We start from the raw sequence: 24138 nt of genomic DNA, 5'->3' as shown, positions 1-24138 counted from the left end.
AGATTCAGAGCAGGAAGCAATGAGGCCTGGAATGTCTTGTATAATGGAGGGTCCTCATTTAATGACTGGTGGAATTTAGTTAACATGGAAAACAGGGAAAGCTGAGATTGCTGTTGCTTAGTGAAGTCATGTGCATCACTTAGTGGTCCCAATTAAATCATAACTTAAGGGCTATCTGTATGGCATTTTGGTTTGTCAAGGATTTAGTGATTATTACCAGTTTTTTCTCTTACTAGTTATGCTTCCGTTCTAAATACTATAATTAATTGACTTTGTTCAATGGAGATAAACATATTTTTATTTATATACTTGTATGCCATGTCAAGCCAAAACTCCTTGTTTAATAAGCAAGCACATGTGGGCTATTCAGCCCCATCTTAAGCATTCCTGGTTAAAGCATCAAAAAGCAATGTTTTATATTATATCTAAACTCTGTATTAAAATCATAATCTAATTTTTTATTTATTATATAAACTTCAATGTCACTCAATTTATTCTGGATTCTGTTGTCATTAGCAAAGCATCGTAATCATACTTAGTTGATATCGTAAGAGCAAAATCAGAGTTTTTTTAGTTACCAAATAAAACTACCAAAACCATAAGAAGACAAACTATTCTGGTAATTTCCTAAAAATTATTCTTTAAATAGTTGAAATTTACTCTTTTGTTTCTTCAGTAGAAATAATCAGCATATATTTGACATGTCCCATTTACAAAATGATCTTTTACATTTCCTCTTTTCCAAACAACAGTGTTTGGTTTCTATGTTACATTATCAAATATTCTACAATTAACATATTTGATTCCATAATCGTAATGTACTCTGTACACATCCCATACTGACATACAATATAAACTGTTGCTATATGTTACAAAAAAGCCAGACGCAGTCCAAGGCTGCATTAACAGAGGGATAGAATCAAGATCACGTGAAGTGTTAGTACCACTTTATAAAGCTTGGTAAGACCACACTTAAAATATTGCATCCAGTTTTGGTCATCATGATACAAAAAAGATGTTGAGACTATCTAGAAAGAATACGGATAACAACAACAAAGATGATTAGGGGACTGGGCATACATATAAAGAACGGTTGCAAGAATTGGGTATGTCTAGTTTAATGAAAGGAAGGACTAGGAGTGACATGTTAGCAGTGTTCTACCCTGTTTGTCCAACAATACAGCTTCCCCCAATAGGAAGTCCCAGCATGTTTTATAGGCATGAAATGAAATTAAGCCCCTCCCCCCCAAATTAAGGCCTATATTAAAACATGCGAAATGGGGGGGAATGGTGGGGGGGGCTTGCCATTAGGAAGTACTTTTGTTGCACACCTGGATATGGTGCTGCCTGCGTTGACCCTGATACAAAGTGCCCCACCAACGCCGAGGTCAACATCCAAGCCGTTGCCGCCCACCTACCCAAAGATGAAAAGAGGGGGAATTAAGCCACCTCCAAAAAGATGGCCTAGCCATTTTTTCAGGGCTCAAAAAAAAATAAGACCCGGCCTTATTATATGAAAAACACGGTATTATCTGAGGGGCTGCCACAAAGAAAAGGGGCCCAAGCTATTCTCCAAAGCACTTGAAGGCAAGACAAAAAGCAATGAATGGAATGAGAAAGGAGAGAATCAACTTCAAATTAAGGAGAAATTTCCTGACAAAACAATTAATGACTTGCCTCCAGATGCTGTAGATACTCCAATACTGGAGCTTTTTAAGAAGGGATTGGACAACCATTTGTCTGAAATGTTAGGGTTTCCTGCTTGAGGAAGGGTTTGAACCAGAAAACCTTCAAGGTCCCTTCCAACACTGTTATTCTGTTAATTTGTTTCTTTAAAAATCTTAAACAGTTTTGTTCAGCTTCAAAACTGATTAAACTAGAATAGCTCCAGTGGCACATTTATACGTTAAGAAATTTATGTCAACTATCTTAGCTAGTAATTTTAATTTTTAAGAGCAGACAAATTTCAATTAATCCTCTATAACTCAAATTGTACAGCAAATTCTAATGTAATTAATATGCCTATTCTAGGTTATTAAACCACAAATAAATGCAGCAGCAACAATAGCAACAAAACTGTTTTCTTACTCAAGAGACTAGTCAGATATAATCTAAAGCATAATTTAGAAGGGCACAAACTGCAATGCTTTCCCCCAACTTTTTCTGCCATGTGCAAGGATAAAAAATATCAAAATATTCTATTTATAATATTTTACAAACTAAAGTTCTGAATATCTGAGATTAATGAACTGTGATTATTTAAACTTAGTTTAACTTCAATTCAGCCAAGGCAGGAATATCAGTCATTGGTATTCTCTTAGTACATCTCTGTATTAAGTAATTCTGCAATTCAGACATAAACATGATTTCTGGTTGTTTTTTAAACCAGGGGTGAACGATCTGATCTGAAGCATACCAAGGAAGATTTCTCTACAGTGTAAAAACTATCATTACAGATACAGTGTTACATTGCCAACATTCTACAATTATGTATTAACTTTCTTACCTATACTGGGAGGACTGCCATAATTTATTGGTGACTCTGGAGGTCTCCCACAATGCAATGCAGCAAGAGCAGAACCCTTCCACACAACATGTTTGCAACCTATTTACATACAAAAAAATAAATATAAGCATAAAAATATACACTGAAAAAGATGATCAAGCCACTTTTCCTTTTGCATACTCATACTTTTATTTGTACGGAGCAAAGACTGTCTTCCAGCTCCTAATAGCGTTTGAACTCCTGGGACGCTTTGAGGAATTTCTTGCTCTAGAAGAGGTCCAAGTCGATGGCATATTTGCAGGAGATGATCAGGTGCCAAGTGTCTATAGTATTTTACCTGTTAATAAACCAAAAATTATTTGTACAATGTTTACTCTCACTTTTTAAAGTGAAAAAAAATATTTTGAAAATGAGATGTATTTCGTACTTAAGGCATTGTTTTTATACCCTACAGAGAGAACAATTTAAAACATAGGTTTTTAAACAAAGTATATACTAAATTTAAATCACTCTCTCTGTGATTTAATCAACCCATCTTGCAGGGTTGTTGTTGGGAAAATAGGAGGAGGGAGGTGTGTAGAATATGTTCACCACCTTGAATTATTTGTAAACAGTTAACAGTTCATAAATCATAACATCATTTTCATTTTAATCATTACAAAATAACAAATACAGGATAACAGAATAACTAACAATATTAGTATCATAAAAATAATGTGCATAATATTTATAATATGAAGCACATATATTAGCAGTCCCATTTCTTTATTACACAACAGTAATTGGAATTAAGACATAGAGAGTTACTAATAATCTAATAAATTCATGGAAATTCATGAATTTTAACTATGAAGTTCCTAGTTTCTACTACACATTCCAAGTAATTACACTATATTAATGACAGTCCTACATTAATAAAAGGGTGCTTGCTTGCTTTACTCTAATATTTCAGAAACTGTTTTCTTGAAAATAAAACTCCCTTTTCAAGATTCTGTTTAAATCCTTTTGACAATGTTCACAAGACATTTAAATGTAAGCTATAAAGGTGAATAAATTCATAAGACATTTCACATGATATAGTACCATAATATATTCTAATAGTTACTGTAATAAGTGAAAATTCTGTTATATGAAGACATACAAACTCTATGGTTAAAACTTTGTGTTGACTAGGTAATTTCAATCAGGCCAATGTGAATAAGCAGAATTTTACTCAAACTAAATTGAAGGTTACTTCCTTTGACTCAGGAGTCCATTTGAAATTAGATTTTTGCCCTTTGTAATCTACAACAGGAAAACAACAACTTATTTTTTAAAAAAAACTTTTCTCTGAAGAAGTAAAGTATCTATAAAATCGTGAGGGATTTTTAGCAGAATGAAGTTACATTTACTGGCTAACCTACTACTTCTCTACAGATAAAATGTATTAAATTTCAGACAGGTGAGATTTTTTTAAGGAAGTCTTTATGGTTCAACTAGGTCTGTGAATCCGGCCTGGTTCTGGGTACATAACACTTATGAAAAATTTATATACGGTATTTATAAATGTGCCATATGAACAAAAGCATAACTAATTACAAAGAAACCAGAATTTAGACTCACTTTTATTTAAGTTCAAAAATATTATTAGTTGTTAACATGTGTATTAGTTGTATACTTTTTAGGTAGAATTAGACAATATCTGCTGGCAAAGCTATCTCTTCTGTAGAGACATATCTTCCTAAATTTCAGTTAAGAAGAAAGGGAGGTAGATGATTAACTTGGGGTAGTAAAATATATATATATATAAGACTTGGCAGTTATGAAAATGGCACATATTGTAAAAGTACTCTACTTTTGCCCAGAAAGGAATTTATTTCAATGGATCTATTTGAGTTGTACAATTTCCTACATAAGTGAAAGTGTAACTACTTTAGAATTTACATCCATTACATCAATTCAGTCTAGAATCCTGTGAAATATAATGGTAGATATTACCCATTCATTCGAGGCATTTCAGCAAATCAAAGAGTTATTAAAGTAAAAAAGAAATGTGCATTGTGATGTCACAAAACATGTACTGCCCACTTATATACATTTTATATAAGAGGAGCCTCTGAGGCGCAGCCAGCTGCCTACAATTTGGCAGTTCAAATCCCACCAGGCTCAAGGTTGACTCAGCCTTCCAAGGTGGGTAAAATGAGGATTCAAATTGTTGGGGGCAATAGGCTGACTCTGTATACTGCTGAGAGGGCTGTATAAAGCACTATAAAGCAGTATATAAGTCTAAGTGCTATTGCTATTATGTTACTATGTAATAACAAAAAGGGTGGAATTTGTATCATTAATATTGGAATCTTTCTTTCTTGTGGGTATCAATGCTTTAATAAGTGGTTGAAATCCAATGCCACCTTTTTATTTTACAACTAGTTCTCAATACAAAAACCCCAAGTGCAAAAAGTTCCCCTAAATGCAAGCTTCAAAAATCAAGATTTTAGCTGTATTCAGAAAATTTTTAACAAATGGCTTCCCTGAGTGAGCAATTAGGTAAAAAAAACCCAAATATTAAAAATGTGTCCACATCTGCATGTCTCTTCTCCCAACAGCATTTTAGTTCTAAGGTTAATGTATTCTGAATCCAAGAAAATGCAACACTTCTCTCCAGATAAAAATATGATTATTTTAATTGTCACATGGAAATGTAATTATCCAATTATCAGATATCTAGTGAAGTCCGTTTACATTATAATCAGAAACTCTCTGCTCCAGAAGTGTTATGCCTTTTCTTTAAGGGCTTTTCCCTCCCAAGGATTTGGCTGTGTTAAGCTCTCTTACACTGCAGAACTAAAGCAAAGGGAATACCTAACTGATTTTTGTTTTGTTTTTAAATTTCTTTTGTAATCCAAGTTTCCTTGCATTTTATCATTGAATTGTATGCCCAAATGACCCAATTTGATCAAACCAAATCTGAATGAATACTAAGAGGAAAATAAATTTAAGTAAAGCTCATTCAAGGTAGCTACTTCTATAAAACATACTGGCTATGTTTTTATTGAAGTCCATGCAAACTACCAAACTCATGTGCATATAAATCACATCACTCACATTCAGCATGTAAAATAGCTTCTTTTGAGAATGCTGTACAATATAAATGCTAAGTCTTTGTACATTTTTTAAAAAATACAAAAAAATCTTGATTATATGATCCATGACAATTGGGATTAGCACCATCAGATGAAGAAATGGTAAAAAGACAAGCATGACTGGCAGCTGAAAATTTAAATTGTTGTACAACTGTGGATAACTTTGCTTACCTTAATCCAATAAAATCAAGTAAGACTTTATTACAACTTTTCTTTATGTTTTAAAAATTTAGGGACAGGTGTCAAAACTATAAACTAGAGATGTCTTTTGAACAGAATTTCATACTCCCAAAAATACAGCATGGAGGAAGAGTTATTCCAACTCTTGGGGTAAAAAGCACAAGAACAAGGAAAGCCAACAAATTCAACTACAAGAAAAATAGAAATCAAGATTTGCCTGCTATGAACAAACTGGGAAAGGGAAAATGCAATTTTCTTTGTTATTTTCTATATTTTTTCCACAAAAAAAGCAAGTTTGGGAAAATAATACTTTTTATTAAGTGATACCTAAATATGTAAAATGTTTATATAGTACATAACCAAAATAATAGAACATGAAGATTTTCATATAAGAATTTTAACAGTACATCACAAAAATTCCCATACATGTTGTCAAACTTTTTGGTAAAACGTCTGAATGTAAGGGCAATCATACTGACTATTCTCAAGGGGACGAAGAACCTAATCTTTCCACCTCTGAAAAACACTTTGACAACCAATACTGAATATGCCAACTGACCCCTAAGAGAAATTTGGTCTAACACCAATATTCAAAAACATTGGAATCTACCAAGATGTTTAAAATTGCAACTCTCGTAAGCAAAACCAGAAGTGATCCCAACGAAGTAGCAAATTCACTTATTCCAGACAAAAGTAAAGACTAGAAACCTGATAGGACTTGTAAGTAGGAGCATGATGTAGAGAGCAGTAGCTGATGCACACTGATAGGAAAAATGCTGGATAGAAACACTGCTAACACACTGATGACTTTGCGTGGAATGCATTGCTCTGAAAAGGCTCTACTTCCCACAGGCTAAATACTAAGTTACCAATCAGAGCCAAGTTTTGCATCTCTCTACTGAATGTCCTGGCATTATTCCAACAGTGAAAGACCTCTGATATAGGATACAGCTTTCTGGCTGATGCTGCTAACTAAAATCAGGTATAGAGTGAAAAATAATAGTTGATCATAGACTTTAAAGTATCATTGGTCATTGCACATCTGTACATCTAGGCAGTTGTAACCATAACATTTATCCAGCCTTTGTCAAATGCTTGAAGGGGAAAAAAAAAGAGCACTCTGTTTTGTCAGAATCAAAAAAACAACTATAGGATAGCAAGGATGGTAAGGGCAGAACCATCATAAGCAATGGTAGTTTTTGTACCAAATCTCAATGGAAAAGTAACATCATTACAACAACTATTCTTAATTCTTTTCGGGTCTCTTTCACACATATCTATCAGAGAGTTAAAAGCACTTGTTCACTTTTTAAAATCAGACAGCCAAGTGGGAAAAGATAGGAATGGCCCTTATTGATGGTGTATATAAAAGTATAGGAAGGAAATACTACAAATCCTCCAAAATACTGCTACAGGGAGGAGGGTTTAAAAATCACACATACAGACGTACACTCCACAGACTCTTTATTGAAAGGTAGTTTTTGCTCTGCAATACATGAAAATCCAATAGTTGGTATTATGGCTTCAAACTCAAAACAAGCTTTCAATTATTTCTTTTATTTCTTTAGATGTCAAGAATACTGAAGGATTCTAACCATCTGTAACACCATTACATTTTCCAAGAATATGAAACATCAAATTTTCTTCTTATAATGTAAACTATAAAATAAACTGCTTTCTACACTTTTAAAATATAGCACGTTTTCTCCTTTTTCCTGATCTTTTTTCTCTTTTATCATGTTATTTGGAGTAAATATTTTCTTTAGAATGGGAATGCCATAAATTAGACAAATTCAAATAAATCATAGGCATTTCTGCATCCTCTTCTTAAACTTCAAAAGAGTGACTAAAAAGAAAATCTGGGTTAAACTAATACATTCCCAACATAAAAGCAGCTGGAATTATTAAACTCAATGAGACTTATTATAGAGCATGCACAAATTTGTTTCTGTATAAACAAAAATAATTGTCACATGAGGAGTCAGTTAATTTTCTAAATGGGATTTCTCACTATTTTGATCTATATCCATAAATTTAACAAATATTAGTTTTATTTCACATAAATATTGCTGCTATATATGTATATATACACACATGCACACACAAAAGTGATAAGCTGGTACAGAAGCCATACTCGCCATATTAGAATTAATTTTGAAGAGAAATGGAGGGGGGAGGAATAAAATTGGGACTTTGCTATATAGTTCAGGAATAAGATAATTCATTTATTTTACACTATCTGCTTATTAATTATTATCAGCTTGATAAGGCTGAATTCCAGTACAGGTACTTGATTTACAACAGTTCATTTAGTGACCAGTCGAAGTTACAACAGCATTAAAAAAAAGTTATTTATGACCATTTTTATACTTAAAACCATGGTCACATGATCAAATTTCAGATGACAATTGGCAATTGACTTATATTATGACAGTTGCAGTGTCCTGAGGTCATGTGATCATTTTTTGTGATCTTCTGACAAGGAGTCAATATGTTGTTCACTTAACAACCTCATTACTAATTTAACAACAGCAATGATTCACTTAATAATTGTGGCAAGAAAGGTCATAAAATGGGGTAAAATTCACTTAACAGCTAACTTAATAGAAATTTTGGGCTCAACTGCAGTTGTAAGTTAAGCTGTACTACCTTACTGTAATAAGAAACAAGTCCACCTATAATTTCTTCAGGTCAAGATACTGAAAACTATTTTCCATATTCAAAATATGTAATTTAACAGTCATCTGTTGACCACTAGCATTTTCTATTGAGCCATACTCTTCTTAGAATATATCCTAAGTTTTCATTAAACGTTTGTTTTCTATGCTAATTCTTTCTTCCTGAACATAACCATGTAGCAGAAGAGAGTCTAGAAGAGAAAAATCAGTGCCAGGCCAGCAGAAATCTATGAGTTAACTCTACATACTTTTTCACAATGTCGCATCTCTCCCCATCTGGCTAGGAAAGAAACTAAAGGTCCCCTGGCTCTATTCCTTGTATGTATATGTATATACATGTATGGTATTCACGAAAACTTAAGAAAACAAATATGTATATACATATATACACATGCAAACCCAGACACACATACATTTGTTATTTATGTATATTAACTCTATTTATGTATTTTATACACCTTATTTAATTCCTCTTCACTCAATGCAGCCCAGGCAAGCCAAAAGGCTGGACACAGCTGTTCTAAAGTGTTTTTTTAATGGGTTTTTTTTTTTTTAAATAATGCAATCATCCATGACCATAGCACGCTATGACTGTACTGACAAAACTTCTGTTGTACACAGGAGAAGGGAAAAACACTTGCTGCTCTTTTCAGTCATCCCTGCTCAACTCTCATAGATGAAGCACAATTTCTAGACATCAGGAGTAGTGATTATAGAGCTTCATTACACCCCACCTCTCCCATTACCCTGCTGGATAATATTTCCCCAAAGTTCAGCTTATGGCTGTTCTGTTAGACATTGAGGAAAAGTGGGTTGAGCTCCTACCAGACTCACAAAAAGGTAAAATTAGATGGTGCCCATCCGTGATTTAAAGATAATCAAGTATTTCAATGTACAGAGTACATCTGAAATTTTAATACACGTTTCCAAAAGGAAAAAAAAAGGACTAGATTACTTAAATAAATCACTATTGGTTGTATACACAAATTTACAAATCATGGTAGCTGCGTTTATACAATCAAGTAAGTATCAGAGTTAGTGTCGAATCCCACAGTTGTCATGACCAAAATAGCAGGAATTGCTGTACCAATATAGTTGGCAACCTTGAAGCTGACCTGACCAAGGTCATTTTGAGGCTTCAGTATTGCCATACTGGAGCTGAGGGATAGGGAGGGGGGAACAGAGATAGCTGGGGTCTGTAGTCAAAGCAAAATACTTTCTCCTGGGAACCAAGGACATTCCCACAGGTGGTCGGAAAGGGGAGTGAAGCTACTAGGCAACTGGACAACACCTTGATTGGACCATGTGACTGGGGAAGGGGGGAAAACTTTTACTTTTAATTAGGTGAAAACCGCAGGAACATTCAGAGTCGGTTTTCACAAACCTGTGCCAATATAATATATCCAATAAAACTACTCTTTGAGGAATTTACCTGCCATGTTCTGTTTGCTATGGGTATATTACTTAGAACCCTGACAATAGGGTAAAATGGAATTGAAGAAATTGAAAAAGGAATTTCACACTTGCATTCACAGTGAATTAATTATGATAGACCTGCTTTGAAATGTTTATTCCAGACTTTTTTCTGCCTGGCTACATAGTTTATGAAATAAGCTGCCAACTGACCCACTCTCTATTTTTGGTCAATTCCTTTCCCAACTTCCCCCAATCTCTCATAGTTAATATGTGTTAAGTTATTGAATTAGTCATCCCTGAAGTTTTAGCTATTGGACATTCCATGGTAAAGCAAAATATTATGCCAGAGAAGGTTCCCATCATTTTCTCAAGACAGTTTCTGCCATATTGAGGGTACTTCCAAGTATATGAAAGGATATTTTTTAAATCTTCTACTATGACAATAATATTTTCTTAGTTTTTAGATTTTTTTAATCTTCTACTAAGGTTCAGGGAAGTTTAATAATAAAATCAGAAAAGGACCCTTTAAACAATCTAGCCATATCCTCCAAAGGAACTGAAGGTATAAACTGAAGATTATGGCTCCACATATAATCCAACTGAGATTATTTTTGTCTCATTATGTGATAGAATTTCAGTGAACCACACGGTTTTGCCCTCAGTTGTATTTTCAGCTATCCTTGGTTTAGCTTCCCATTCCTAATATTTTTTCTTGCCCAGGTCCCATCTATTTAGCATTTCACCTAATTAGGGTATCTGACTGTTCTAGGATCAGATTTTCCCTACATACATCTGAATTGTCAGATACTATTGGATTTCCTTGCAAAGCAGGATTTTGAATCTGTAAATAGCTAGCTGATCTGAAGAAATGCTATGGATATGCCATTTGTTTGTATTTTATTCACAATAAGGAGAACACGACGAAACATTCCTGTGTGAATCTGGTCCAGTGTGTTCTTCCTATCGCACAAACGCCAGAGCAAAGGATTTAATTTTTCTTTCTGGCCACCTGTTGTCCAGCTCAGTTCCCAAAATTTGGCAACTAATATACAAGGTTTGAGATGCACTCTGAAAACTTTTTTCTTCCTCAGGAAGCATAATCAACAGATCCAAGTTATAAATGTAAGCTGATGGTTTGAATTTCATTTATCAATTACTGTTATAATAAACAGTCTGTTTATATAATATAGTTGCAGACTGTTGATCATTTTCCAGGTTTAACTTTTCAAGAAAAATGAAATCATGGTACACGTATGGTATTAAATCCCATTTCACAAGAAACTGTCACTAAATAATAGAGACATGTGCAAGATTGTACCGACTCCACCATATATTTACCTTTTAACTTATAAACAAAAGTTGCTATTCGAAAAGTTCTAAGGCAAGCAAAAGTTGAAGCTAAATGTCTGTAAAGCCAAATCTATTCACAGATCCACAGAGAACAATTACTTCTTCCTCATGTGCGCTCTCAAAATATGGTGAAAACGATCTCTTGAAACCTCAAATTTTAAGTGCATAAGTAGTTACATTTAAATTAATATTGTACTTCCATTGGCAGACAAAAAAAGTATTCTTAGCAATATTTTACAGTAGCAGTATTTATTCATTTAGAAAAAGTAAATTACTTTCTAGATCACAATTTCTTTTTATTACAATGTAACTTATATACCTGTAAAGAATTTAACAGCAGTGAACACTATATAAAAAGTAACAAGTCTCCAATTCACAAACATACAGACCTAATCTGGCATCTAAGGGCAGCACTGCATCTGTGTACTTCCCCCGAGGTCCTAATAGAGTTCCTGAATCATTTCTTTTTTCTTGAAATTAAAATAACTAGGCAGTAATTGGAATACATCAAAGTGAAGCTCAAGTCTAAAGCTGTTTACTTCCAACCATGCTACCAGATCCCACATGGAGCCTGGAACTATTTTAGAATATAAAAAAGGCAGGTAAATATGAACAAGACTTTTGCTTTAAAATGTACATAGAAAACAAGACACACTGAGAAATACTAGGAAACATCTTGAAAGGTTAAAAATGATGCAGGGGAGGAGACTATGTCTATGCAGTATACAGTTAGCCTTTGGGAATATGTTTGGGTTTTGTGGGCCACTAGAGATAAAAGTCACATTTGGTTTTAATGGTAGTACATATTTTGCCTCACTGTATTTCTCAGATTATCAACAATGTACTTTCTGTAAAATGGATTTTCTACTAGGTTTTATGTACTGTGATTTTTAGGTTTCACACCTAAGCTCTCTTCATAAGTCCACATTCTTCAATATAATTGGGAATTAGTTTTATTTTCTTTTAGCCTTTACTAATTTCTCACCACCATTATGGCAGTCATTTTGTTAGAATATGATTTGTTTTCTCAAAATTATAAATATGATCACCAAGGCGGGGGGAAACATTTTAAATAATCAGCAAAATGGTTTTCCAGATTGGAACATTTAGCCCCCTGAAGTATGAAATTTTTAATGATGGTCCTATATTTGCCCCACAGAAATACCAAATAAATCTGAAAAACTATTCTGGAAATACTTAACTTCTGCAAAACAGTATAACATACTTTCTAAAGTGTGTAAACTCTTCACGGGATTATTGATGCTGCCTACTAACTCTCTTGCTGAACTTTTTTGTCTTTATTAACTTTGATAATAGTACCTAAAAGCTTATTTTACATTAGTTTCATTTTCACCACTTTAAAGTATCCAGTCCTAAGAAAAAATACATATTTCCTGCACACTGAAGAAAATTATCAATATTTAATGTAGATGTTGCATTAAAACCACGCAACTGTTTATCTAACACTTCAAGACCAGTACTTCAGTGCGTGTGGAATTTTTCCAATGTTTCAAAAAAGAAAAAAAGAATGAACTGTTTTGGATTGGTATATTATACAATCCCTTCTGAATTTCAGCCTCAACAATTGTGACATACAAAGACTTGTAGAACTATGGAAAGTATGTATGTCACCTTGAGCTTCTGGAAAAAGGTGGAAATGCACACACACACACACATTGCTGTTTTATTTTTTAAAAAATAACATGTCCTGGTCATACCAAGTTTAAAAGACAGGGAGGAGAAAAATGGGTCTCTAAATCCTCTAAAAATTAGAATACTTTCAGCATTTGATTAATTTTAAGGGTCAAAAATACTACATAATATAAAATCACTATATCATGACCTACAAATTATAGTGCCTAAATTCCATAACATATTAACCCAGATAACTCACATTATTGCTCAGCACATCATGTGAACCAGATCACTAGGCTAAAAATTTAAGTAAAACAATCCAGATCTGAAATAAGGTAGACATCTATTAATAATGTATACTTCCATTTATTTTATTCTTCAGACTTCTATGATTTTGGATCTATAATAATAAGCACAGTTGTCTTCTTATTCTAAAAACTCCACTGACTTAACTGGGAATTGATAACTGATTCTTATCAATATTTTAAGCAGCATGCTAAGATTTTTGTTTTTCTGCAACGATTATTCCTTTGTAATATGATCAATAAAATACTTATACAGTTGAAAATAAATTAATGGATGTAAACAGCACTATCCTTTTAACTTTTCTAAAGTTTGCTGGTAAAGCTGAGAGTATTGCTGCCTAAGAACACATTAATTTGTAAAAATTCAAATACCAGTTAAGATGTTAGCTAAACTGAAATCATCTGTTTAAAAAAGCTACACGTGCTCTTTCATTTGATTTTTATAGTCGGAACTATGCTATTTATATAAGAAAGAAAAGTTCATAATACTGCTGTTCAACTGAAATAAACTTTAAACATGAACAGCACAATTTAGCACTAAGTTAAATCAATGATAAATGCTAACATTTATATAAGAATAGAGATTAATGTTTCAAGTATGCATAAAAATATTCAACAAGATTAAAACTACCTTTAATAGCATTTATTTATAAGATGCATTTAAAAAAATCAAAAGATAAATCTTGCACGTACAACTTCCGACCCATCAACCTAAATATATTACTTTAGCTACAGATTTTGTTCTAACAATTCTTAGTAAACTAAGTTTTAAATAAGCATTAAAATATGCTCTGCAATCAGCTTGGCTAAGCCAACTAGACCAAAGTGATACAATTTCTAAATAAAATAAAAATGTATCTTTACTAAATGAGTATCCTTATGATCACTGATTTCTGAAATTGAAGCAGGTAATCAGTAACAAAATGTTGCTTTAAAAATGTAAGTAGCTGTATATACATTTTACTTTGCATTTACCTTCTTGCATTCCTTATAGTCATGTACTCTATTTAAGTAGTATTATCACTAGGCAATATATTTCAAAAGCTACATTTTCTAAATGTGTAAAACCGTACTACCCTTAAAATTAGAACAATATATGAAAAGTCATGAAGTTTAATTTCATACTTAAGTTTGAGACGTAATATAAAATCCCTTAATCTTTTAGCAAGCAGTTCATGTTCTCCAAATATTTTCTACCAACAATGCCCAAACTAAGATCATAAGAAACTATTTTGTCACAAACAATAAATTAAAAGCTGTTGTGAAAAAGATGCCCATTTGGAAAAGTCATTTTAAACTATCTGCATAATTTTCTGCTTTGCAAAAAAACCTACAATCAGCCTTTACTACTACAAAATTCATGTGAATTTTTCTGCATCTATAGTCCAAAATTATTAAATTATCTAGGTATTGGCATCAGAAACGTATCTGTCTTCAAAGGTGTCAGATCATCGTATCACCATGTGAGCTTATACTCTGGGGCGACTTTCTTCTACTTGTCAGACAAGAGCATTATAATGAATCAGAGGGAGGGGATGGGGGAAGAAGGCTGAATCTAGTAAGGCTAGTGGCTTTTAACAGTTTTTCCCATGAGAGAAACTTGTCTTCCACAATTTGCTGTCCAACATATAGGAAAAAAAACCCTAAAGGTGGCATTGGTATATCAATATGAAAAAGAATCAAGCAAAGTTTATCTCTTTCTTGATTATTAAAAGTCTAGATCCAAACCATAGCTTATCTATATATGATGAAATAAAATTTATTTGGCTAAAAATGGGACATGTGACTGATTATAATTCAAGGGAAAAAGTCCTAAGAAATCCATAATCAGAGCTCCCTACCTGCTCTACAAGTGAGTGAGATGTTTTGCTTTTACCCTTCATTTAAAATCAAACTCCTGACATTTCTGCTGCATGGGGGGTGGGGGTAAAGAAAAATACATTCTATATGCCAGTAAAAACTTCCTTGAACTACCAAAAAAATCCCCCTGATAACTATCCCAAACAATAGTCTATCAGAGATCCATAAGTTTCCTAGCTTAGTTCCATAGATGTTCCTTCCTGAATGTGAAACAAAAAATGTCTCTAGTCAAAACGGACAAATAGAACCACAAACTGATCAATTATACACAGTGCAAGCTAAGTGTGCCTTAAAACAACAACAGTTCACATGTTTGTTTTTGTCAAACCAATATCAGTTTAAGAACAACACTCTGCCCACCACCACATTCAGACAGAGTTAGCTGTGTGATCTTAACATTAACACTATCCGCCAGGGTAAGACCAGCAGCTTTTCTCCCGGCCTGTTTTGCTTTGTTTTCTTCAGCAAAATAAGAAATGGAAAACAGAGATTTCGTCTATAAAGACTGCTTATAATTCCTCAATAATTGCACAGCCCTATTGTGTTATGTGAAATAGGACTGCATACAAGAGAGCGCTCCTACAGGCCTACTTGGCTCCCACAAGCTCTCTCGTTTGCTCCTCCCCTCCCGCCTCCTGCTCTCCCTGCACAACATCCATGACGTACCTTTATTTCTAGCATAGTGACTCTACGGCTCTCGCATTAGTAGGATTATTATTATTTACCCTAACTGCAGGACCCCAGACAGATGACTCCTGAGACAACACCTGCTCTACTTAACAAAACAACCTGGCCTGTTCTCGGGCAGAAAGCAGGAGTTTAAAAATTGCCCTTATTTTTTTTTTTTAAGTTGTTAAAAAAATTGCGGGAAATTCAATTTTTAAAGGGCTGCTTGCAAACTTTCCCTAGTACATCACACCGCACCACGCCGCCTGGCCGCTTCTCTTACTAGGCTCTCATAGCTCCTGGGATGCTCCTTTCCAGTCCAGTCCGTACGCTTGGGCAGCAGCTGGGGAGGGAAAAAAAACATCGCCCGTCACTAAGAGAGACCCCCTTCCTTTCCCCCCACCCCCAGAAAACAGCCCCCGGAGCGCCCGCCCGCCCCCCGACGAGGGAGGGAGGAGGCGAGGCCGCCGCAGCCGCTGGCACTCCGGCAAGCGGGCGGGCAAGGGAAGAAACGCGGGGAAGGCGCTGCACCACTCACCTGCTTCTCGGCGACTTCTCGGATCAGGACCTGGAGGAGCAACAAAATGGGGGAAGAGGGTTAGGGGCACCGCGAGGGAAGTAGCCACATTCCCAGGCCCGGCCCCGGCGACGATCCTTACCTGCGCGGCTTGCTGGCAGGGTCCGTCCTCCAGAAAGCGAGCGATGAGGAAATAGAGCTCTGCAGAGGGGAGGGGGAGAAAGGGGGGGGGAAACACACACACACACACCGTGAAAGCACGGACGAGGCGAGGGGCGAGGCGGCCTGTAAGGCGGCAGTCCCGGCCCGGCACCCACTTACCCGCTCGCAGCTCCGCCGAGTGCCTGCCGCCGCCGCCGCTAGAGCCGCCGTCCCCGGACATGGCGAGCGGAGGAGCCCGGCTCGCTCAGGCCGAGCTCCTCGGCGATGGGGCCCTGCAGCTGAAAAGCACGCTCCCCCAGTGGCTGTCACGGTTTCTTCAGCAGCAATGAGAGTCGGAGCTCCACCATTCGAGCCCCGGGCAGGAGGAGGAGGAAACAACAACTCGCAGCAAAACCCGCCGATGCTGCTACTGCTGCTGCCGCCGCCGCCGCTGCTCCTGGCCGTTTGCCTCAGCGCCAGCGAGAGCGATCCCTCCGCCGCGACAAAGAGTTCCGGCCCCCTCCCTGAAGGCGCGCACACCCCCTTGGCCCGCGCACCCCTGCCCCGCGTCGCCTTCGACCCCCCCAACAACCCTCCAAGGGCTGGGCTGCCGGTCCTCGGCGGGCCGGGGCAGGCGGGAAAGACTCGAGTGCCGGCTCAACAGTGGAAGGAAGAAGAAGATGTCGGAGCAGCAGAGGCGGGGTGGAGGGTGGGCGGGTAAAGCTCGCTCGGCAGAAAGGCGCTTTCTCTGTGAAGAGCTGGGAGGCCTCGGCGGAGGGATACCTCGCGCGAGAGGGGGGAGGGGAAGAGGCCCGTTGGCGGCGGTGGCGCTGGAAGTTGCTTAGTTTCAATGTAGCCGAAATAGGAACCAAATGAGGCAAAAATGCCCCCAGGGACCGTAGGCCTCACTGGGTGAGGCGGGCATGAGGAGCTCCACTTAGCCCTCGTTATCAGGGCCTTTTGGAAAGAGGGAGGGAGGAAGGTTGAGCAGAGTCCTGCCAGGGTCTCTTGCTTTCATGGCCCTCCTTGCCGCCTTTATATGGTACAGCTTTGCATCTGCTTGTAAGTTACCATGCCATGTATAAATATATACATATATATGTATATAGTTATATGTATATATTCCTGTGTGAGTGTTCCTCAGTATGAGTGGGAGAATCGGGGTGAGTGACAAATAAAATGTCTAGTTTTGCTAAGCGTTTTCGGTAAATTGTCCTTTGTTGTTGTTGGGGTTTTTTTCTCTCTGGTTGAGATAATGAATAATATCCTGTTATCAATTGTGCTTAATTTTAGCCTCAATATTCTTCCTGGTCGCTGCCAGTTTAGTAATAGGAGATGGTGGGCTTTCCCCCCGCCCCATTTTGTACGAACAATACAGTTTTATGAAAATGTATATACATTGAGAAGGATGGAATGGAAGTATGGTTGCATTTCTGGTGAGGTAATTTACAGCTGGATCAATAACAAACAGAAGCGTTAGGCGAGCTAAATAGTCACATTTCCTTTTTGTCTTTCATGCTGCATATAGGCAATGAATAGACTTAATCTGCCAAAAATGACCCCTTGTGTTTCATTGTGAAGAGCAGGTTTATTTATGTTCTGCCAAAAGCATACCGGTACCTATTGATTGTTTGAAGAATCTATGATTGGATAGTGAAAATAAGATTTTTTTGGTGTGTATTCTGCCTCCAATAAGAATGATATGTAGCCACTGAAATATTTGGGTTGCATTAGTTATAGGCCAATTACATTTACACTTTGACCAGTGAATATTTAACAGTAAAACTAATCTAAAATGCTTTTTTCCCCTTACTGGAAAACTAATGCAAGCTATACAGCGTTTAATTAATAACCAGTTATAGTATTGCAGTCTGTTTATGATGATTTTAAATGAAGCTATAGATCAAGTTACTCAGAACTGGGCCCACAAAAGGAAACAGTTACTACACAAATGCTTGTTTTAGCATAAACTGTTGCTTTAAGAGGAATGATAGCAATAATGTTTCAGCTTCATTTTACACTAGAAAATATGTACAGGAAAATTAAATAAACTATTGCATGTAGTTAATCCAACACAATTTAGGTTACATCTGGGGAGGGGAAAAGAAACATTGTATTTATGGTACTTTGATTACTATAAAATAAACTAAAGTTACATGTATTTCAAATGTTACTTTTGTAACATTTTAACTGGTTTTAGTAGTATAATAAACCTATTATATCAATCATTTTTGTACAACTATTTTATGGATTCCATTTCATTCTAGGTTGTAATATTTGCCTATAATATATATTAGAATACAAATGTTACTTCCATTGCTCTTATCCATAATTTTCTTTTAATTAAGTATTCTGTAACTTTATGATGTAGAAAATAAAAAACAATTCTCAGAAATTGTGGATAGATTTAGAAAATGGTCATACCTCTTTTTTAAATTGCTTATGGATGCAAAATAAGCTTATTCTAATGAATTATGTTTATGTCAGATTGAGGGTATATTTAATTATTTAATATGAAAAGATTTATTTTTTTTACTTTGAAATTACTGTTTTAGTATTGCATGTTGCATAATCTATTTGAATTCATATTGCATAATTGAATTTATATACACAAATAATTCTGTATCAAAAATATTAATCATATAAGTGAAGAGTTACAGACAAGAGTTGTGAACTTTTATTCTTTATTATTCTTGTATGCAAGTTATTTTTTCTTCCATAGAAGATTAAGTATTCTTTTGGTATTGTAACAAATTGAGATTACTGGTGATATTTAGTTCTGAAATTATAACATATTTTGTTAATTCAGTTTGCAATGTAATTTTGTGTAAAGTACTTAATCTCAGTAAGATTTTCCAGGTTTCCTTACAAAGTATTGCTTTTGAATTTTATTTCTATCCTTCTTGTTTTAGTTGTACTGATTCATTGTGATGAGATGATTCTTTGTGAGCCAATTCTGTTATAAATGAGCCTTGCTTTATATGAAGAACATTGTCTCTTTTAAATTAAAATGGCTGCTCAAAATATAGTATGTTATAATTGTGATTTTATAATTTTCTACAAAATCATATTGTATTTATGGGAATCTATTGTTGACATATGATTTTGTTTTAAGTTTTCTAAATATGAGCATCTCATTTTTGAGGTCATTAATAGGATATTTATCATTTCCCATACATAATAGTACTGCTGGAAGATAACAGCTTACTTTATAAAGAAAATGACTTATCTTTAAGAAATTAGAAATATTAATCATAAAATAATATTCGCTGTTCTTTATATCCCCTAACATTTAATGTTGAATAATTTGATTTCTATACAATATTTTCTGAAGACTATTAAGATAAAGTTCATGAATGAACTTGTATTCACTTAATTAGGACAATTATATGAACTCTTTTGTTAATACCTGTCATGCAAAACATATCTAAACTATAGTACAGTATTTAAATATGATGTATTTAGTCACGTGATAATTCTGTAGGCCACATATAGGAATAAATGTTGGTTTAAATACTTTGTCTATTATAGAAGTCTTACTAAAAATTAGGGATTTATGCAATTTTGCATTGCATGATTTGCTTTCCAGTGCAGAAGTAATTATATCACAGCTTTTATGGCTTGCTTTGTAATAGGAACTTGTGGCACCTAATTTATTTGGATTTGCTTTGCAAATATGAATAGGATATTAGCAGTGAACTATTAAATATATGGGATAAAAAGCCTTTTTGTGAAGGGAAGAACTTTGATACATAAGCAAATCCTGAAAGGACAATGAAGAGAGAAATTTGTTCCAATTCCACCTCCTCTCCAACATTTTTGCACTATATCCCATGCTGTTTTTAAAAATGTCTAACTTTCTCTACCAGATGTTTGCCTAGTCCAGAGAGAATCAATTATGCTTCCCTGTTCTGTGTATAGCAACTGCTTGTCCTTTTCAATTCAGCCTCTAGGACATTTGATTTAATCTAGAGAAATTACAATAGTTAAAAATTGCAAATGGCTGTACAGTATATACTTTAAAAAGTTGTTCAAGACTTGAAATGTCAAAATCAATTCTAATAGTTCCGATCATTTTTCATGGAAAATATTTCTACCTAATTATGAACTTTCATAAGTAAAATGGATATTTGGGGGAAATGATTTTTGTAAAATATGTCTGATTATTATAAATTATATATGTGTGTAGTATTGGTATTATATACCATTGAAGATAGTTTTAACACTTTCTATTTAATTTAAACATTACAAAATTATTTTAGATATACTATCAGTGCATTAAAATGTTTCAAGAAAGAATCCTTTACAAAACTCTGAAATGTAGATTCTTGCTATAAATGCTTAAAATTTTTGTATAAAATACTTTTGCAAAAAATTATCTTTTACCTGACATGAATTACATTTTTGAATTTCTACATTTTATAATGAAGAACAAGTGATAGTCAATCTGCATAGTTCAAGGTGTTGTTAGGTATTAAAACAACCAAACTAAGCATACTTTGAAGCATTATACTAGACATATTTTACTTTATTTTCAATAAATTAGGTAATCAGATATGATACCAATTAGTTTTTCTTCATTATCTTTAATATTAATTTTCTTTTTGCAAGGTGATGCAATATGTAGACCAGATGATTTACCATTTATATTTTGATGTATCTGTGAAAAGAGTAATGGTGATGCCTGCTATTTTTTCCCTCTTGCAATTGCCTATGATATTTTACTGTGGTTACCAGAAAAGCAGAAGGAACAAAAAAACTTCATGATGATATAAGAAGTAGCAGTGTATTATATCCTACAGTAAACCAATATTATGAGACATTGTAATGATAATTTAAGTGTATAATAAAATGTTCCTGGTGTTTCCTGATTCAGCATGTCTGCTTTTAAAATCAAGACTTAAGTTTCTTATTTTATTTTATTTTTTAGAAGAAGGGAATTTTCTTTACTAACACAAGATTCTGAGGGGAACCCTGAATGAAAAAATTTCAATAATAGTTATAAAATGTCGCTCATAGCAATAAAAAATTAAAAATTTGAACCTTTTATTTGTTTATTATGCAATTGATATTGTGTGCCTATTCAATTTTCTCTGGGCAGTTCAAATGAAATAATACACTTCTATCCAATAAATACAAAGAACAAAACAAGCAAAATTTGTCTAGTTCTTAGCTTATAACACTTAAGTTATTGAGCCATAGAACATCATTTATTGCATAGCTTTTGAGATATTAAGAATCACTTTGGAATAACTTTTAAAATATTCCAATCTGTCTAGAAAGCTTTTTTAAAAAAACTTAGCCTTTGTCTAAGAAGTTAATTCAATTCATACTTTTCACAAAAGGATGATACATTTTAAATATTTTAAAATGATCATCACATTTATGTAGCTTAAATCTTTCAGCATTTTTCAACTTTTTGGGGGATTGGCCAAATAGCCTACCCTGTAATACAATCATTTAGCTGTAGTATCAGGCAATAGAACATGATATTTAATGCTGCTGTTACATGTATCAATAGTTTCTATTCTATGCCATTAACAAATAACACAACAGTTATACACTATTGTGACTTAAATTTTGTCACACAATTAGTCATATAACCTGTTTATTGCTTCTACTTCTGTGATCCCCTTCAGCATAATAAATTGCCTATTTGAGATTAAGTCAAAATTTATTGTTTATGAATTTTGGTTAACATATGTTCAGACTGAAGCATCTGAGCTAATATACAAGTGGAGCTAGGGAGCAAGAGGAAACACTCATTATAAACCTTGATTAATTTAGGAATAATTAACTGTCTGATCTACCTTTCAAGCATGTTTTATTCCTTCATTCTGTAAATGGTTAGACTTTCTATATAAAGATTCAGTTACATATGGGTAGCTTTTTGAAGAGATAATTCTATTATATGTATAGTGTATAGAACAGAGACAATCATGTTCAGTAGAAGTGATATTTTAGTGAAGTGTGCACTACATTCCAGGAAGGTGAGGACCAGACAAGCATTGTCTTATAATTAAATACAATTAGTATGATTATTTCATTGTGTTTAATATATTTCTGCCACATTTGAAATTGTTTTCCTGTGAAAGCTCAGCATACAACAGCAGAAGGGTACAACCACATCCAAAACTTTGGGAGGGTCCCAGAATGGGCACTACTGGCCCTATAAGATCCTAAGGATCTTAATAGTCTCATCTCTACAAAAATAAACATGGACATTGCTGGTTCACTTATATGATTCTGCATTAAACTTTCAAGTGTTGAGATTTGATAATTCAGATCATCTAATCAACTACTTTTTTCATCTTGAACGTGTTTTTTTTTTTAAATTTTACCTATAAACTGCCCGGAATTGAGAGGGGCAGAAAATTTAAATAATAAATAAATGTAACATTTTCTATAGAGACATAGGTATTTCTTGAGAAGAAATGTTTCCAAAGTTTTACATACTTAGGACATGCTTGTAGATATGAGTAGAAAGATGCTTTCTTGCAGATGCCATCATCAAATTATATACCAATCTCCACCTTTTCAAGACCAAGTGTTTGAAGAAGCCTGATTTCACTTTGCTTTTTCCTTAGTTACATTAGTTTAATCAAATAATTACTCTAGTTTATGTCTTATCCCAAATTAAGTTTATAATCAAATAATTACTCTAGTTTATGTCTTATCCCAAATTAAGTTTATATATATATAGTACACATTGATTCTGTCTAACCAAACTTCTTAGAAGTTACCTGATTCTAAAATATATGCCAGAAGTCTTGAAGTCCATTTTAATTATTTTAGAATTCATTAAAACACTAAAAGATTCATGTATCTTTAAATATAAAGCTTATGTCTGTTAAAGAGCAAAAATAAGTATAAAATATATACTAAAAATAAATCCTGTAGCAAAAGTACTTTATTAATAAGATTTACAAAATATTTGTAGAAAAAAATCAATTATTGCTATTGGTTCTGTTGTGTACATTTGCTGTCTTTGGAGATTTAACTCGTTACAGTCATTGTGAAATCAATTATATATGGGGTTATCTACCCATTAAAGCTTGTTAAGACAATCATCTGACCGCTAAATAATTTTTAAAAACCTGTATATTTGTATATCTTTAAAGTTACGCTAGAATATTGATGGAATTCTGAGAACATTTAGTTTAATCTCAGTGATTACTAGTTCTAATAATCATTTTAGTGTTTTCCTTTTATGCATATTGTGTAATAGGCATACTAAACTAAACTTGTATCAAAAGGACTGTGCCTTTAATATTTAGTGCCTGTTACCGGTTAAATATTAGAGATACATCTTTAGTGTAAAAATATTGTAAAACTAGTGATATATTTCACATATGAACAAAATACAGTAATATATGTATTATCCCTGTTGGCCATTTCAAACATAGCATTTTAAATGTGTGTTAGTAATCAATAAGCTAAGATTGTCCTTGTCTTAACAACACATGTCCGTGCACTAATAAGAAGGAGCAGCTCTCAACTGCTCCTTTATATTAGAAGCTTCCTTCATGGTCTTAATTGCTGCATTTATATTCAAAGCTTATTTCACTTGTTCAGTGCATTTATATAAAAGCACTAGTAACTGAGAATATTTGCATTATGCAACTGCAAACATATAGTTTTAAAATTGTAATTTGTTGCCTCTGCCTCTTTTATTGGATTTCAGTTGTAATTTTCATCCAAAAAGTGAAGCATTTTTACTTACATATACATTTATTCTTTGCAGAGTGAATGATCAGACTAA

At 34.2% G+C, this 24138-nt stretch overlaps 1 protein-coding gene and 1 long non-coding RNA gene across 5 annotated transcripts in view; one reads left to right on the top strand and one right to left on the bottom strand.

Moving 5' to 3' along the window:
- The window catches only part of PHIP (PHIP subunit of CUL4-Ring ligase complex), an 84510-nt gene extending 67421 nt beyond the window's left edge, over window positions 1–17089 (bottom strand). For 2 of the 4 annotated variants that reach the window (XM_026695125.2, XM_026695126.2), the window contains exons 1-6: window positions 16557–17089; window positions 16378–16436; window positions 16257–16286; window positions 16002–16061; window positions 2693–2843; window positions 2507–2605 (exon numbers count right to left, since the gene is read on the bottom strand). In XM_026695125.2, coding sequence (XP_026550910.1) covers window positions 2507–2605; window positions 2693–2843; window positions 16002–16061; window positions 16257–16286; window positions 16378–16436; window positions 16557–16617 — 460 coding nt within the window. In that variant the 5' untranslated portion in view covers window positions 16618–17089. The remainder of the gene's footprint in view (window positions 1–2506; window positions 2606–2692; window positions 2844–16001; window positions 16062–16256; window positions 16287–16377; window positions 16437–16556) is intronic. The other 2 variants (XM_087915032.1, XM_087915039.1) reach the window with 1 other exon arrangement.
- A 28-nt stretch (window positions 17090–17117) lies between these two features.
- The window catches only part of LOC148127777 (uncharacterized), a 34196-nt gene continuing 27175 nt past the window's right edge, over window positions 17118–24138 (top strand). The window contains exon 1 of the long non-coding RNA XR_015739854.1: window positions 17118–17438. This is a non-coding gene — a long non-coding RNA (uncharacterized LOC148127777). The remainder of the gene's footprint in view (window positions 17439–24138) is intronic.

Source organism: Pseudonaja textilis, chromosome 1 (assembly GCF_049901715.1).
Source record: "Pseudonaja textilis isolate UNSWEBS1 chromosome 1, rPseTex1.2, whole genome shotgun sequence".
NCBI classification, from domain to species: domain Eukaryota; kingdom Metazoa; phylum Chordata; class Lepidosauria; order Squamata; family Elapidae; genus Pseudonaja; species Pseudonaja textilis.
Note: the sequence above shows the minus strand (reverse complement) of the source record. Positions and strands in the feature narration are given on the sequence as shown.